The 18,400-nt window shown below is 42.5% G+C and overlaps 1 protein-coding gene across 1 annotated transcript in view; it reads right to left on the bottom strand.

The window, feature by feature from the left end:
- LOC144753457 (gamma-aminobutyric acid receptor subunit pi-like) overlaps positions 1-18,400 on the bottom strand; it is a 518,120-nt gene that overhangs the window by 136,740 nt on the left and 362,980 nt on the right. The window contains exons 3-5 of the mRNA XM_078641142.1: positions 16,875-16,942; positions 16,067-16,284; positions 11,893-11,975 (exon numbers count right to left, since the gene is read on the bottom strand). Coding sequence (XP_078497268.1) covers positions 11,893-11,975; positions 16,067-16,284; positions 16,875-16,942 — 369 coding nt within the window. The remainder of the gene's footprint in view (positions 1-11,892; positions 11,976-16,066; positions 16,285-16,874; positions 16,943-18,400) is intronic.

The following is an 18,400-nucleotide window of genomic DNA, read 5'->3' on the forward strand; positions in this document are numbered from 1 at the left end:
AAATTAGTTTTATCTAACAGACTTGTTCTGACTTTTTTGCCTTAAACAGTTTATTTTGTTTTTTTATGCATTTTGATATTTGTACTGTGCACTTTTATGGTTCCATGAGCCGAAACAAAGTTATCTGAGGATGATGATGACAAAATCATAGGGTTAGGAGAAAAAGTGCATGTCAGACTTTTCGGGGTAGCATGCATAGCAGTATTTTGTGTTATTATTTGTTTTTAGAATTGTAAATAGAGCAGCCAAATCCCCAGTGGCACTTGAGTGATGAAGAGGAGATCCACAATCTAATACATATCACAAAGTCTTATACAATATAGTCTGCAGGAAATACATGTACAATCATATACATTTGAATGCATGAATTTTCCAGAGTGTCTCGGATCAAGAACAAGGGCCATATTATACCTACTGCGTATTTTCATTGATTGCGCTGGGTGCACTGTTTAAAATGTGCGCCCAGCGCAATCAAGGAAAATGCGCCATATTAGGGTGAATGCGCTGCCCCCAGGGCAGCCGCATGCAAGGTCACTCTGCCCTGGGGCAGTACATTGATGTGAAAAACTGAGTGGCTGCCTTGAAGTGGCTCCGTGTTTTCACTGTCCAGGCGACACCGGCCTTCACTTTTAAAGGGGACTAGAGATCCCCTTGCAGGCTGGTGCAGTGAGTGACTGCCCCCCGCCTGCAAGGGGATGTCTGGGGGGGGTCAGGGAGCATGCAAAGCCAAATACGAGAGAATGCAGGTATGTTATTCTTCGGGTAGCAGGGGAGAATATAAGGAGGTGAGCTGGAGATTGACTGTATATCGGAATATCGAGAAAATATTGAAATACCTCAATATTTATGCTAAAATAAAGACAACCAGAATATTGCGAAATTAAGTAGATTTAGGTAAGTATATATTTACTAGTCTTTACTCCACGTCTACAACTATGAGGATATACGTATCATCAAGGTAAACAAATGGAGTGAGGTATAGTAAGCCAATACCTACCTTTATAAATGTTTCTTCATAATATTCTGGTTGTTGAGAATTTGGTCCTGATAGTTTGCCCTGTTAGTCTTTAAAGTTAAATATTCCAGTACCTAACCTAGTGATCAACAGGAGAAGTTAAGGGCAAGATGCTCAGACAGTAGAGGCTACCAGTAATGGGGCATGAAATATGTGGCATCGTACAGGAGTGGAGTTCTATTCCACTAAGGTTTCTTGGCATTGGTAAAACCACCATAATTTTTGGGACTCAAGCTTATTGCGGACAGACAGGAATACAGGTGCAGCAGTCTAGTCATTGCCGATCATCTGGGTTAGACTCCAAAATGAGAGTGAGCAGCAGTGCTGGAAAATGATCAAAGGCCGAGGCTAGACAGCCTGCATTGGGAGGAATTGGTGGAGTTTGCCGTACAGCCATCAATTTACGTTGTAGGTTCATATAACAAGAAAGCAGATACAATGGGCAGCTGGGAAGGTGCTAGCAGATATGCAGCAACCACTCACAGGGGCATAGATGAGGTGATTTTATGAAAGAGACTGAGGGGTTTTGAGGCAGACAGTGTTGATTGAGTCATAAATGTACAAGAAGGTGTTAAACAAAAAGGAGGTGTTGGTTTGAAGAAGTAAAAATATGGTCTGTGTTGCCAAAACTAAGAACTACTCCATATACATTCACGGGGATCATCAGCATGACCTCATACCTATCTATGACTAAAAGGTTTTCTGAATTAGACAAACTTATGTCAGGTTTACGAAGGAAATCATTTGCGTGTGTTAGCAAGTGTTATCCATGCTGAACTGTAAAATGACAAAAAGCCTTTTACCACTCCAGGCAAAGTATTACAGCTTTGGATTGGCAAAGTACCATTCAAGCCTACTTGGAATGAATGAAAGCAACAACTGAATAGTGTTTCACAGTCCTTACCATTCTTCAGAGAGGTTTAACTTTGTCCAGACACAGGAGAGCACCCTGTATAATTCAAAACAATATCCATACAGGCTTAACGTGCCATACAAATTATGCAAAAAAAGGAAGCGGAGAACTTTGGGTAGTTCCCAAGTATATATGGCCAGCAGCTCCTATATAGACCACCCTACAACACCAATGGCAAAGATTTTAAGCATAGGATTAGCACAGTGCCATCTATGCCAAGCTAGAAAGGGACAAAGTATTTTGTTATTTTTATAGCATAGTCTTTAAACATAGGATTAGCAAGAGCCATCCATGCTGGGCTGTAAAATGGTAAAAGCCTTTTCCCACTCCAGTCACAGTATACGCAGCTTTGGATTAGCAAAATACCATCCAAGCCAACTTAGAATGAATAAACATAACCTCTCATACATTTTTCTGTCCTTACGTCCCTTCCGAGAGGTTTAGCTTTCTCCAGACACAAGGGAGCACCCAGTATAAGTCAAAACAATAACCTTTCAGGCTTAGGGTGCTGCATAAATAATGCAAAAAAGGAAGCAGAGAACTCTGGGTAGTTCCCAAGTTTAGGTGAGAAGCAACTCCTATAGAGAGCACCCTACAACACCAGAGACACTCTGAATCTGCTAACCTCAAATGCTTGTTTTTCTAGCAAAGTTTTTAACAATAGGATTAGCACAGTGTCATCCATGCCGAGTTGAACAGGGACAATGTCTTTTGCCATTCCTACAGCAATGTCTTTTTTGCATAGGATAAGCAACTGTCATCCATGCCAAGCTGTAAAATTACAAACGCTGTTTACCATTGCAGGCACAGTATTACAGCTTTGGATTTGCAAAGTACCATCAAAGCCAAACTTTAATGAGTATAAGGAACCCTAACACATGTTTCACTGTCATTGCAGCTCATCAGAGAGCTTTAATTTTGTCCATACACAACGGAGCACCCTTTATAAGTCAAAACAATACCTTTACAGGGTTAGAGTGCTGCAGAAATTATGAAAAAAGTGAAGCAGAGATCTCTGGGTAGTTCCCAAGTTGAGGAGGAGAGAAGCTCATATATAGCGCACCATACAACAAGAGCCACGCTTTAAACCTGCTCAAGCCAAATGTCTTTTTTTCTTGCATAGTTTTTAAGCATAGGATTAGAACAGTGCCATCCATACCGAGCTCTAAACAGACAAAGGGCCTGATTTGGAGTTGTCGGATCAGGCCCCGCCATCGCTTTTTTGCAGGTCTTCCTCTCCATCTACTTGGAGGTCCACCCATTTTATTTAGATGTTGGTATGTGCATGGGCGAAAGACCACCACAGTCAACCACCACTGCCATAGGAAGAAGTGGCTGGTGGCAGGACTCGAGCCAAGAGTTCCCCTGAGCTGATTACGGTGTGCCTTTCCGTCGAGACAACTGTGGCGGAAATCCCTCACACTTTGAATTGGCGGAATCAAAGGAATTGAGGTAAAAACGTACCTTCTTTTCCTTCTTCCCATTTCCATCTTTTACCACATCGTCCAGGTTCCTCCTTTGCTGCTCCGACTCCACCACAATGCCAAATGACTCCATTGTCGCTGAGATCTAAGGTAAGCTACTTGTAAAATTGTCCTATGTATTGTATTTTGACAATTGCTGCAGCCTTGTGTATTACAGCATTGCTCTTACATGCAATATTTTTCTTAGGTGTAATGCAGTAGTGTTCTTTTTCCCTTTTGTCAAGTAAATTGAACACACCTGTATTGACACTGAAAAAAGAATTTGTTGTTATGGTGCTTGGGGGAGTTGTGCTAGTGGTGTCTGTGGGTGGACATTCCATAGTGTGTATGATGTGTGAATAGCATGCAATATGTGACACACAAAGCCATAACTCATTGCCCACTTTGTTTTCATAACATATGTCTATTGAAACACCAATAAGTTGTACTTACCAGTCTCCATTCCACCAGGAACTAACTTCATCATCAAACCACGGCCAGGACATCACAAGCACCATAGGAACATCTAAATCGGATCGCCGCAAACCCGCAGCCCTGAAGGCAATGGAGTACTGTTAGCCAGCAGAGAAGTCTGCCACCCCGGTGGTCTACTGTCTATTGCTGCAAAATCTAAATAGGGTGAGTAGACCGCCATCAGCTCGACAGAAAATATGGAATCACCACTGCAGCGGGACGTTCAATTGTCCCTCAAAGATCTAATTCAGGCCCAAAGTATTTTGTCATTTCTAAAGCAAAGTCTTTAAGCATAGGATTAGCAAGTGCCATCCATGTCGAACTGTGAAATGACTAAAGCCTTTAACCCCTCAAGGCACAGTACTACAGCTTTAGATTGGCAAAATACCATCCAAGACAATCTGGAATTATTAAAATCAGCCTCCACGTGTGTTGCTGTCATTACAGCACTTCAGAGAGATTTAGATTTGCCCATACACAAGGGAGCACCCAATAAAAGTCAAAACAAAACCATTTCAGGCTTACAGTGCTGAATAAATTATGCAAAAAAGAAAGCAGAAAACTCCCAAACTTAAGTGGAGAGCATTTCATATACAGAGCACCCTACAGCACTAGTGGCACTCTGAATCTGCTCATCTCAAATGGTTCTATTTCTAGCAAAGTTTTTAAGCATAGGATTAGCACAGTACTTTGTAAGCCAAGCTATAAAGGAGCAAAGTCTTTTGCACTTTCTACATACACAATAAAAATCCCACACCATATTATTATTATTATTATTATTATTATTATTATTATTATTACTTCTGCGTATAGAGCGTGCGGCTACCCAATGGGTTTCTTGGCGCTAAGCATAGGTAGAAATGCCTAAATGGACTATTAAAATAACCAGGTCCTCAGGCTCTTACAAAATAGAAACAGCAATGTGCAATGTCTTAACAACTCCGGGTTGGCATTCAAAAGGTTTGGGCCCAGGTATGCGATAGGGCAACTTCCTGTATGCACCTGTTAGAAATGGGGGTCTCTAGTTGGCAATGGCTGGCGCCACTGTCCAAATAGGGACCCTTCTCCCTAAGTCAGGGCAAGAGGGCCACTCCCTTTGATACCCTTGCTCAACCCTGTGGTAACGTAGCATGAGCAGTTAGGCCTCTCTCAGAGGCAGTGTGTGAAGCGTTTATGACCACGTACAATAAGGCAGCAATGACACCACAGAAAGACGCAACTCAGGTAGGTATAGAACAATAAAATCTTTATCTAACAGTTAAACTCAAAGCTCTCAAAGCGTTTCAACAACTACAATTCATGTCAACCCGTAGGGACTCAAAAATAAAGACAATAACATATTCACCAAAGCGTGACACTGACTGAGTTCAGGGACGGGGCCTACGTGACCCGTTGTGCACCAGATACCTGTGGTTGAAAGGGGACACAGCACGCAGCTTCTCAAAGAAGCGGAGACGGTGACAGGTGGACTCCCAGTGATCACAAGTCTTGGGGGCTGAGGTCCGCAGCATGCACCCACAATGATTCGGGCACTAGGGGACAGGCGGGCGTTCAGCGGCAGCAGCACGCGGCTGCAGCTGGCCCGGGCTGGTGGTGGCGATGACTTTCGTCATGCAGCTCCGTGGTGAGCGCACAGTGGCAGCAGCTCCCTCTTAGCTGTGGCGGCCTATGAAACGAAAGCGACAATACTCAACAAGGGTGGACAAGGTGCGGGCACGCAGCTGCAGCAGCGCTCCCTCAGCTGCGGCAGCCCACAGACAAATCCCAAGGATACAAAGTTGCAAAAGGTGCGGGTGCTCAGCGGCCACAGCTCTCTCTTAGCTGCAGTGGCCCAAGGAACAACTCACCATGATGCAAAGTAGCAAAGTGTGTGGACACTCAGCTTCAACAGCTCTCTCTTGGCTGCGGCGGCCCACAGGGCAAATCAGGATGATGCAAAATAGCAAGGGTGTGGGCACTCAGCGGCTAAAGCTCTCTCTTGGCTGCGGCAGCACAATGGCGCAAATCACAATGATGCAAAGTAGCAATGGGTGCGGGCACTCAGCGGCTACAGCTCTCTCCTGGCTGAGGCGGCCCACAAGCAAGTCACAATGATGCAGAGTAGGCCAGGGTGTGGGCACTCAGCGGCAGCAGCGCTCTCTCAGCTGCGGTGGCCCACATGACAGAGGATGGTCTCGGAAAGGATTGCACAATGGTGGAGGCTCAGTGGCTGCAGCTCACTCTTAGTTGCAGTTGTCCACACAGGTTCAGCGAAGGGCTTGAAGATGCAGATTCTGGTGGGCTCTCAGCGGCAGCAGCTCTCTCTTAGCTGCAGCAGCCCACACAGGTTTAGTAAAAGGTTCAGAATTTGGCAGGGCTCTCAGTGGCGGCAACTCTCTCTAAGCTGCAGCGGCCCATGCAGGTTTAGCAAAAGGTTAAAAGGTTCAAAGGTTCAGAATTAGGCCGGCTCTGAGCGGTGGCAACTCTCTCTTAGCTGCAGCGGCCTACACAGGTTTAGCTAAAGGTTTAAAGATTCACAGTTAGGCGGGCTCTCAGCGGTGGCAGCTCCCTCTTAGCTGCAGCGGCCCAAAAAAGGTTTAGCAAAAGGTTCCAAGGTTCACAGTCCGCGGTCCTCACAGTAGATCTAGAAGCTCCGGAATACTCGACAGTGGCCTCACCTGCAAGTAGAATTCCTCGCACAGGAATTCCGACGGCTGAAGGGGTGTAATCTAATGTCCTTGAGACTTCTGCAGAAGGCGTTCTCGATTTTAGACCGTCGGGTAGTTTCTTCGGCAAGCTTTGTGAAAGTTTCAAAGTCCTTTCCTCTGTTCACTCGAACAGAGATTTGTCTTGACATCCAGAAGGAACACACTTGACCAAAGGTCCAGGGCAGCATTTTATACCTAAAAATTCTTAGTTCTTTAAGGTCGCAAATCACTGACTCCAGTCAGGGCCAGTTTGGTGGGGTCGGGGAGCACTTGGTTTACGAGGTGACGTCATGCCCTTTCAGAATGAGGGGGTCTGCTATCAGACACCCAGTGGGAGGTGGAGCCATAATTCACCTTGCCAGGCACGGCCCTGCTCGGATCAAAGAGTCAGCCCTCCCCATGCTCTAAATACTGATCTCATCCCAGGCTAATGTCAGTGACTCTAAGGGTCAGTTGACTGACCTTCTGTTCTGCGCTACACGGCACAATAAGCTCCAGAGGCCTCCCTACAACTTTCCAGATGACCGGCAGAACTGAACCAGCAAATGGACCAACATCTGCCTGCTGGCTCTGCTAAAGTGAATCTCTGATCTCAAAGAGATGCCTCCCCAGGTACTAGACCCTTGGTTGCCACCAGAGTGCACTCCTCTGCGAATAAAGGTGAACTCCTAATGTTTTTGGCTCTCCGCTACCTTGAACCGGCCTGTTCGTGCCAAGTCTCTAATGCCCACAATGACCGTCAAAGTGAAGCTCCAGAAAGCGGGCTCTGAGTCTTTGTGCTATTGCAACCATCAGCAATGACCGGCAACACGAGATCTGCACTTGACCCTACAATTATGACAGCATGCGGAGAGCGTCAATGCGAAGTTCCAGCAATGACCAAGTGGAACAGCTGCAACAGATCTTCATGCTACTGCAACGACTGTTCATGACAGCAGGCATGCTCCTCACGCTACAGTGGCGACCATCCGCAACACTCTCCCTGATCTTTGCAGCCTCCTCAACTGCAAATGGAATTCTTCATGCTAGACTGTGAGAAGGTAACTTTTCCAGCAGGACTAATCCGGTCCCCCGACCTGGCCCATGCTCCTTCGTGGCCAGACTGAACTTGTGACTTTTCCTCTGTCTAGCACAACCAGAAGACCGTGAGGGGCGCTTAGTGCTTTTAGGCTCTATATGTACATGTTTGAATTGCATTTCTCCTGTTCTACTGATTGGATTTTTGGCCTCATTTTATTTATTAAAATGTACTTTATTGTCCTAAGTTGCCACCTATTCTTCTTCCTTGGTCTGCCAACTTGGCAGCTCTAGTTACTATCAGAACCCCGTCACTGCCATCCGCAGGACCCCCCAAAACTATAATCAAGTCAAGGAACTGGTTTAAACTGGATGCCCCTGACCTGAATTCACTGCTAAAAAAGCTTTAAAGCAGACCTAAAGCAGAAGGTCGAAGCAGATCAACCTTTGATAGACTACTGTATTAGAAACTCTCTGGAGTCTGTTCTTCCATCGACATTCAAGGCTTTGGTGAGATCCTATCCTCCGGCCCCATGGTTCAACAACATGCTTCATCTAGAGAAAAAACGCTGCAAGGGTCTCGAGAGACTCTGGAGGAAGATGTATAACCTGGAAGCTAAAACTGAATATAAAATTGCTATTAATAAATATCACACACTGTGCAGAGCAGCAGGGGTATCTTATTATTCAGATAAAATTACTCCTGCTCAGAACTGTCCTTAGACACTCTTTAATTTGGTCAAAGAACTGTCTGAACCGAGGAAATTGTCCCCTGTGCCTCTTCTTTCCCACTCCCAATGTGCAGAACTGGCTGTCATTTTTGGGGAAAAGGTGGCTACATTTCAATCACAATTGGTGGTGAGCCACATGGCAGGAATAAAAGTTACGGATTCTGATATTGTCATTTAGCAATCCCCATTAATTGGTCTTAATCCTCTACAGAAAATGCCAGTCTTGGCCCAAAAAATTGAGTTATGGCCTCGATTGAACCTTTCTGTATTTTTTGTCCATTTTGCAATCAATCAAATCAGGCTCTCCACTAGACCTGCTTCCTTCAGCTAAGTTGGGGCTTTTCGATCCTGAGTTGTTGCATGTGGTGGTGGATTTTCCCAATACCTCACTGTGTGAGGGCTGTGTTCCACAGTCACGGAAACACGCTATGGTTCTCCCACTTTTAAAGAAGCCCAATCTTCACCCAACTAATTGAGCAAATTTTAGACCCATTTTTTCCTGCTGCCCATTCCTTCAGAAATTTTGGAAAAGCATGTAAATTCATGGCTCACCACCTTTGTGGAAGCGTGGGAATTCCTTCACTTCTCTTAGTCTGGTTTTAGTACTTGGCACAGTATGGAGTCTGCTCTCCTAGGAGTCACAGAACATCTAAAACGACTCCTGCTTGAGGGTGGAAAAGCCACACATATCCTATTAGATCTCAGTGCGACCTTCAATACGGTGTCCCGCTCCACCGTGGTAGATATACTGGTGACAAGAGGGACAGCCCTAGCTTGGATGACCTCCTTCCTGAAAGATAGGTAATTCCAAATCTTTTCGTCAGATGCAAAGTCAGGGACCTTGACCTCTGGACTACCCAAGGGCTCTGCATTGAGCCCCATGATGTTCAACCTGTATTTTCGCCCTCCTATGGATGTGGTGGAGAGTTGTGGCTTGACACATTTTTCATAGGCAGACAACACACAAATTATCTTTTCTTTGTAATTCACACAGGGGCACAAGCCAGATGCCCTTAATCTCGGTCTAAGATGAGTTGCATCTGAGATGGATAGTAACTTGCTCAAACTCAAAGTACGTCTAGACTGAGGTTATGGTGCTCTGTAGGAATCCACAGTTCTGGGATCTACAACACTAGCCTGAGTCCCTGGAGACTCTTCCAACACTATCTTCCAAAGTAAAAAGCTTGGCTTTCTGGTTGGATGAAAACGTTTCTGTGCGATCCCAAGTAGGCAAAGTGGCCTCCACCTGTTTTGTCATGAGGAAGATTATTTGGATAAGTCCCCATTCAGCACAATGTACACTGATTCAGGCTTTGATACTTTCACAAGTAGACAATGGTGACATTCTCTATTTGGGAATCAACAAGGCCTCTAATAATGGCTGCAGGTTGTACAGAAATCAGTGGTGAGACTCCCATATCGTCTTCCTTCGCAAATTGCATTGGCTTCCAAATGAAAAGAGGGTTTAATTCAAACTCTATGTTTTATTTTAAAATCTAGGGATGGTTTGGCCACTTGCTTTATCTAGGATCTGGGGACTACTTATCAGCCCACGTGGGCATTGAGATAGCAGGGAATCAGGCTTTATGCCGTGTGCCCAGGATTCGTCTGGTGCTGTTAGACCTGGCATCATTGGCGTGGGTCTCCCTTCCGCTCTACTCTTCCTGTCTTGTATGTTGGCTGGATGTAGATGTTCTGGGCGCCGTGCCACTGCTAATCAATGCCACAGCACGAATGCTCCCTGTATATAAATGACTGTGGGAATAAGGATAACTCTAATGCCTACATCTGTGTAGTCTGTTCATTAAGGATTACTTTCTATCACCATATCCGACCCTAGGAACCCGATAGGAACTTCGAGTTTGATGTGGATATGCTCAGGACAGTGAGGGCCACCTTTTAGTAAGGACCTTTTATATATCACATGTGCCTTTCCTGAAAAAGTGGTAGTTTCTGGCCTAAAGCTTTACTGCGGACTATTGCAAGTATGTGTACTGGCTGGAGTGTCACTTTTTTGACACTCCGGCAGCACAAGCCTCTCAATTATTTCTATGAGGCAATGCAAAGCCACTCTGCATGGCCTCATAGATATAGCGTAAGACAAAGCAGTGCAAGTTGCTGCCTTGCCTTACTCTGTGTTGAAGAGGTGTTTCATGGGCATTGCAATGGGTTCTCCCACCTAACACCCATGGATTTTGAAATTGCACCAGATTTAATTAATCATGTAATTCTGAGGCAGCATCAAAACCTTACGCCTCCCACAGCAGGAGTTACAAGGAAAAATATTTGTATTCCTCCTAGTTTTGACCTCTTTCCACATGTGTGCTGCATTCTGTGGCACACATAGAAAGAAGAAAACGCTGCTTTGGATTGTTTTTGTGCAGGAACGGGCACCAATACTGCAAGCAACGCAGATACCCTTGCACCATGGTGCAAGGGTGCCTGTCTTGCCGCTAAACAGCAAAGTGTGCACCAGGCCAGTGGGAAAGGACAGGAATGTGCTGTATTTCATTAATACAGTGCATTCCTGCACTTTCATATTGGTGTAGGGCAGCACAGCAAGAAGCCTTGCGGCGCTGCCCTACGCCAATTCTCCATAGATGAGGACCCACGTTCAATATGTGTCAAGTGTCAAACTGAACATATAGGGCAATCAAGGAGTGCCTTGTGGGCTGGTCTGACAGATAAGGTTGTGAGCCATTTTTAGCAGTTTTTGGGCTAGTTTTCACCGTTGAGTTCCCTGATTTCACCACAAATATTGGCTGCAGTAAACACACATGCTTACAGTCTCCCACACCTTGCTCAATACCCATACAGTCTGTCTTGAAAAGTTCAAAACCAGACTGGTTTGCGAAAATGGGCCTCTTTTTCAGCTATCTGGTTCACTAATTGGGCCACTTTTATTTTAGTACCTGGGTTGATTTTGTTGTCCCAGTCAGACCCTATATTTGCCTTTCGGTGTGCTTTAAACATCGTGTTAGGCACTGGCATGTGCACAACCATTTCTTACTTGATGGACAAAGAGGGAACACTCCTATGGCATGAGAGCGGGCCAAACCCAAGACTTATGGCATTTCTTTGAAAGTGCCAGAAAACTGCTGTTTTTTTATCATTTTACATGACAGCACATTGTATGCTTGTTCGTTGACACTGACGTCACTTATCTGCTCCCGAACGGGCTCAATGATGCATTGGATGATAGCATAAATTATTAATGTTTTTTTCTAAAGTTCTTCATTTTTCTTAATTACAAACAGGTTACGCAGGCTACATCATTTATTCTTCATAGAGATGTTATAGAACAGAAGTGCGTCTGTGGTGGGATATTGGATATTGGGAAAAGTTATAATTGAGACCGTGATCGGAATGTGTGCAGCCAAATAAACAGTAAAACCAAAGCAAAAACAACAGAGTACTCAGCGTGTGTCTCCCCACGAACCCCTTGGAGAACGAATCTCCGAAGCCAACACTGATAGAAGAAACAACAGCAATCACCTGGCCTCTAGCTGTAGAAAGATATTGCCTAGCCAGAAACATTGTCAATGTTAATGTTTAGTTTGAAAGAAAGCCTATAAATATGACATATACTTACAGCTTTCAAGTTGCAGAGTACACGTCTGCTTATCCATCGGATATTTTGTCAAGTCCATGCTGCATGCAACCGTTGTGGTAATCCTGCACCAAGAGGAGGCAATATTTAGTCATCCCAGGATTTTTAGTACATATTTTCATTAAAAATGCTTTGCAGGTGGTTTGTTAAATTTCAAAGCTGAGTACTTACCAGTAAATGAGACTCAATTTTTGGTTTGTGAATGTTCTGCATATCATGAAATGAGCCCTGTGTTCAGGTAGCAAATAATGCTGCCTCGATCAGCTGTGCCTTCTGTGAAGCATCTTAGAATCTGCTATGTGGAGATGAGAGGCATGGGGAGTTGTTTTCTGGGTCTCTATTTACTATATATCTTAATTTCCTACCCTTCTGAACATCAGGTTATTCTCAAATAGTGTGTTGTTGTGAGAGCATCTGTTCACAGTGTTTTCTCTGATTACAGGGTCTGGTCCTATGGAATGGAATGTTTGATGTCTGGGGTTTTCTTGATGGCTAGTCATGGTTCTGTGCAAGGTATTACAAATGATGCTGCCCCCATCAGTAGTGGATATATGGAGTAAGTCTGTCTCTCTTCTATGTTTGTACTGGTGCACCTTCTCAGTTCAAGGTGACACATTCTACTAAATGGAAAGCCCCCCCACCACACATCAAAGATGCCAAGAAAAATCCAAGACCCCAACTTACTGACTGATAGACGTCTAACTGCTGTTTGGAGAAACTCTAGTTTCTCTTCCAAGTCCAACCCCGAATGGAAAGCAAACCAAGGTACAGCCATTTCAGCATCAAGGTCCTCAATTCTAGAACTAAATGTACTTTGTGGCTGTGCAGGAAGGCAGACATGTTGTCTTTATGTTTTGTGGTAAGGTCCATAAAGGCTAAATCCAGGATGGATGGATATGATTTATGGCAAACTGATGATAGCGAGACACAGAGTGTATATACAGTTGACAATTCAAATTAAAAGGATTTGTTATCCATTGGCCATAGTACACACTTTTTCTCTTGAAAACAAAAATGAACTCCACTCCCCGAGATCCGCCTCCTTAGGGATTTTAGGAGACTCACCAAACACTTCCCTATTGGAGTATCAGTGGTCAACGAATTCACTAAATTATAAAGCAAACATCCCCTCCTGAAGTCTCAAACATCTAAGAAACATTAAGGAAATTGTTCCATTTCAGTGCATATTGTGTAAATGAATTCCAGTAGTTGCCATCCTCACGGAGATTAACAGGGATACCAGTATAAAGCTTCTCTGTGGGATCTCATTTCCCAAAGGGTTTTGAGGGGTTCATTCCTTCCTCACTGGTCAGGCATTTAACTGGTTTTCATTTAGTGGTTTTGTTGTCCATATTTATTTTTAGTTCAATATTTTCGCTATTGCTAAGGAGGAGAAACGTATAGTTTATCGCACATATTGTTTTGTTCACTCTGCTAAAAATGTAACCTGAATGTATTCGTTATTGTTAAAGGGAGGGATGCCACTAGTACTTGGCTTTCAAGTTTCTAGTAAAATGTTGTGGTTTTGATGCCATTGAATGCTGTGTAGTTTCTTAGAATGTTTCTTATTCATAGCTATAGAATGTAGTGCCCGTTACCTTTGAAATGGGTCAGGAGCTGGAGCTAATTTAGGTAGAAAAAGAATCTATTTTATTCACATTTGCCAGAGGACTATTACCACCCTATAAAGGGAGCATCTGTTTGACTTTCAGAAGAACTGAGAAAACAGGTTCTTCTGAGCACACGTAACATTGTACAGCTTCTTTAATGAGGTTTCCTCCTTTCCCAAGAGTTTTGTGGCAGTTGTCTGCAGAGGCCCATTTTGTGGAAAACTACTCTCCAATATGCCTATGTCTGCACTGCATGAGATAGGGAAAATTACAGCAGTTTGTTGACTGGTCTAACTTGTTTCTATTGGTGCGGTTGTGAGTGAGACCTGCAGTAATCTCTCTGCACTCCATGTGTCTCCTGTCTAAATATCTTCAGAATGTGTTTTTATATAGGCTCTGGTGGCTCAGTGGACTAATGCATCCACGGCAGGGTCCTGTATTCGACCTCATGGTCACAGGTCCAAATCCCGGTGGGTCCACTCAGCATTTCATCCATCTGGGGTCGATAAAATGAATACCATTGAATTGGGTAACAAAAACATCTGTTATTCAGCGCCAAGCGACCTACTGGTTAACATGTGCTTTACAAATTCTTATCTTATGTTATACAGAAGGTGCTAGCTCAAGGTTAGCTCCAGGGGCTGTCCAGTTGGTAAAGGACCCTTGCATCTAACTATGTAGATGAGATGAAAAAGGAACATCTGGAACTTCTTGTTCCTTTAAAAAAAGTCAACACTTCATGGTATCTGGGCTCTCAAAGACTGGAGTGGGTTACATCATATTGCTTCCTAGGAAAAATCTTGTCTAGCTCCCTCAGTGATTCAGATCACATCTCACATAATGTGGGTTTAGCGCAGTCTCAGGCTGAGGGGTTAGGTGAATTTTTCAATGCCGTAGGTATAAGACATGTTTCCCATCTACTTGCTGAATCCAGGCCAAAATCCTCCCAAGAGCTAATAAATGTGGCAAGATGGGGTTTTCTGGACTAGACCAAATGTCAAATTCTGAGACGTGTAATACTTTAGTGAAGGTTGCTGCTCTAAGACCAAAATTTGAGATTAAAACTTCTTTTTTTATAAGGCTTGGTGGCAATGATATGATGGATGTCTTGCCTGATGCAAAGTGACGTTTCCTCCTTAACGGACTTTATATGTAAGGAGATCTTTGACCTGAAGAGAGAAATGTCTTTGATTTTTTAGAAATTTCAAGTATGCTATTTAACAATTAGACTTAGAACAAAATGTGGTATTTTCTTTATCGCCAACTCAACTGAAGGCATGTCTAAAACAAGCTTCTGTAAACTTAAATCATCACCTGGAATTTTGTAGTATGAAGAAGAGGTAAGATGCTCTAGTGAAATCCGTTAATATGAAACGTCTGCATCCATATTTAAGCTGGGATTTGCCACATGGGGTTAGGCACTTTTGCACTTTACTAATATTGAATATACTTCTATTAAATGTTTTATTTCTAAATGGTATTGTACCTCAAGCGTATGTTACCTATGGCAAAATGGTATCCAGGGTTTGAAACATGTCTTATTTGTTTGGCCTGCTCTGTTATTATATAGCCGAAAGCTGTTGAGACCTCTTTTCTTGAAGTTTTGCTTGCAAACCACAGAATAGACTCCCCAACTGCTATTTTACTCTCCTAATGAAATGTTTTGTTTCCAAGTTTTTAACTATTTAAAATCCTTTTTAAAGTTGTACTAATACTAATTCATGGTCTCTTGATTTGTTAAACTGTTTAAACTAAGGGTAGTAATCGAACTTGTTTTTGAAGACTTATCCCCTATGTAATATATATTTGTGTGTCTTTGTTTTATGTGGACCTCCTAGGAGTTCCAAAGCATTAAATAAAAATGTTGAATTCTATTCCTTTCAGCGCTCAAGTTACTCTCATCTCAGTACATGCAGTATAGAAGCAATGCATCTCTGGGGTTTTAATTTTCTTTTTCCAGTGTCACCCATCTGCCTACAGGATTTAAGGAGATGTTTACTCCTCTTATACCAAGAAAGCTTTTAGTGCCCAAAGCAACAATTCTTTAATCTGGATACAGGCACCTGGGCCTGCCTTTGGCATAGGTCACAATATGCCAGAGCACCACCCTTTAAATGGCCAATGCGGGAGACATTGGAATCTCCTGACTCCCCCACAACAGTTCCACATGGAATGATTCCAATCCTAAAATGGTTTTAAGTCTGCATATTACCTAACTAGAAATCCATCAGCGGAGTTTGTATAAACCTCCAATGCTTATGCAAACATGCGCTGAGTGAGAACAAACCACACACACCAGTTTTGCACTAGTCTAGGTGGCTATTTTCAATGTTTTTGCCTTTTAATGTTTTCATTTGAATGCATGTTTATCACATTGTTTCTAAAAGCACGGTATATGTTAATGATATTTTAAAATGGGTCTAATGGAAATTATGTGCAGAAAATGGGAAAAAACGTTAAATTAGCAATTTAGCTGATACAAATATTTAACAATTTACATAAATAAAATGCAGGGTCGGTAGATTCGAAAAATGTTTCATACTCACCGTAAAGCGTACAGCACTGTCCCATTGGGATAGATTCTTATTAGGCGGTTTTCCACTGTGATATCATGAAGGAAAGACTTCTTTGAATCGACGATGAAGGTATCTGGTACCCACAGTAGTTCCACCAGTCGACCATCGAGGCTTAGGCTCTTATTGCCATCAAAACAGAGTCGTTCATCTGTCCAACGCTGCCTTAAAAATATTGTTGCAGTGTAATCCTAGGAAACAAAATTTCTCACTTATTTACTGCAATATGCTTCTCCCTCACATCTCAGTGTTATTGAATGCTCTCCTACATACATTACATCCTCAGCACTAATACCTATAATACACTATGCTATTTCACTTTCATCTATAGTATTTTCATTTTCAAAATCAATAACATAAAATACCTGTTTGCAAATCCAAATTAGATTTTCAACAGTGATATGTTACTAAGCACATTTCAATAGCAAAATGATGTGTTAAATATTTTCATCTTTGGATCTTTAAAATCTCTGAGCTAATAGTTTTTTTACAATGTCTAATTGATACAAATGCATGCTGTACAGTTCTCTACTTTAATACCTCTCCATTAGAACTGGATTGTTTAAATATAATTCAATATAATTTCTATTTATTTTTAATATTTGTGAAATAACTCATATTGTATGAGACATATTGTATGAGAAAAAAGTTAAAAACGGGTGTATTTTATATATGCAGCTTAAACTAATAGCGATGCACTGAATGACCCTGTGCAGGTTCAATAAATCAAAAGCAAAATATTAAATGAATAAAAAAATAGGCTCAAACAAAAGCACCATACCATGTTTATTTCCGATATTGTATCAATGCTTGCAATGTCAAGACTCATTCCTACTGTAACAGGACCATCTGCGATAAAAGAAGAATATGAAGATATTGTAATTCGGTATGTAGGTTTCACATTTTACAAGAAAATTGCATTGACAGCTATTAAATTTACGCAATATATTGTTTCTTATAAGGATATAAAATCAAACATACATATGCCATGCTCGTTTAAAAGTGACAAAATAACATGGAGCATATTACCAAGGCAAGCGATATGAAATTATTGCCGCTTTTGCGGCCTATTAGCAAGCTGTCGCTAACATCAGTTAGTGGCAGCTTTTAGGTGATAGCGAGCGGTTTTGGGCCCGCTTTGCATGTCAGTGATTTTTATCGCTAATGACATGCAAAGTGGGAGTATCCAACCTGTTAGCGACTGAAAGCAGTCGCTAACATCGCTATCGGCTATTATCAACGCAGACGTAGCGACAAAAAAAATTGCGCTAAGCGCGAATATCGCTGAAAACTAACGCCTGCTCGGACCAGTACTTAGCCTGTATATCCAATGGGAGGTGGATATTCAGGCTAAGTCCCTATTAGCGATAATGTCTGAATAAATCCAGCGATATTCACGCATTTCGCTGCTATCACCAAATATTTTATCGCTTTGGAGATAAACTTTGCTAAAAGCAAGTTATCTCTGCGATAAAATCCGGCGATGCGCGGCGATAAAAAAAATGTCGCTAAGCTTATTTAGCGATAAATATTGTTAGTTGTTGATAATATGCCCCCATGAGTGTAGTTTCAAAGACGTGCATATCAGCGCATACAAGCTATCTTTCACTTGGCAGAGATATTGGTTTGTGATGCAAAAATCCGTTTGTTGCATCACTCCAATACTTATTGACCTCCAGTGGCTTCCCATAGTTAGGAAGTGTTTTAAGCTCTCTGTCCTGACCCATAAGACCATACACGAATCCTGTCTTTTCTGCCTAGCAAAGCATTTAACCACCAAGGAGGATCCAATGGTCTGGGAAGCAAAGACACTCTGTTGCCAGAGGTTCCCAAATGTAAGTCTTCCCTACCAAGTAAACAGGCAATCTCTGCAGCAGATATTACTGCATGGAACTCTTTACCCATAGACTCTCTAAATCTCACAGCTCTCAAAACTTATATGAGACAGCTCTAAACAAATCGATTCAAACAATTTCTAACCGAATGATAGAGCAATTGAAAGGGTGATGATACATTTTCAAGCATTTAGCCTATTTACTGCACATTAACCGTTTTGCCAGATAGATGTGTATATATTCCAGTTTCTTCAATTGTTGTAAATTCATTCCTCTCATCCATATCTTGAAAACCATTAGTTTTAATGAAATTATATATACAATATATTTCCTTCTAGAGGCTTTCAGTCAGCCCTCTTCATCTAGCGGTGTGTTGTTTCATTCACATGTTTCTTTCACCCACTACAACATACTGTATGGGGCAATGTTCCAGCCCACTTCAGGTTATCAATTATTAGTTTGATTGGCTATA

The sequence above is a fragment of the Lissotriton helveticus genome, chromosome 5_1 (genome assembly GCF_964261635.1).
Source record: "Lissotriton helveticus chromosome 5_1, aLisHel1.1, whole genome shotgun sequence".
NCBI lineage: Eukaryota > Metazoa > Chordata > Amphibia > Caudata > Salamandridae > Lissotriton > Lissotriton helveticus.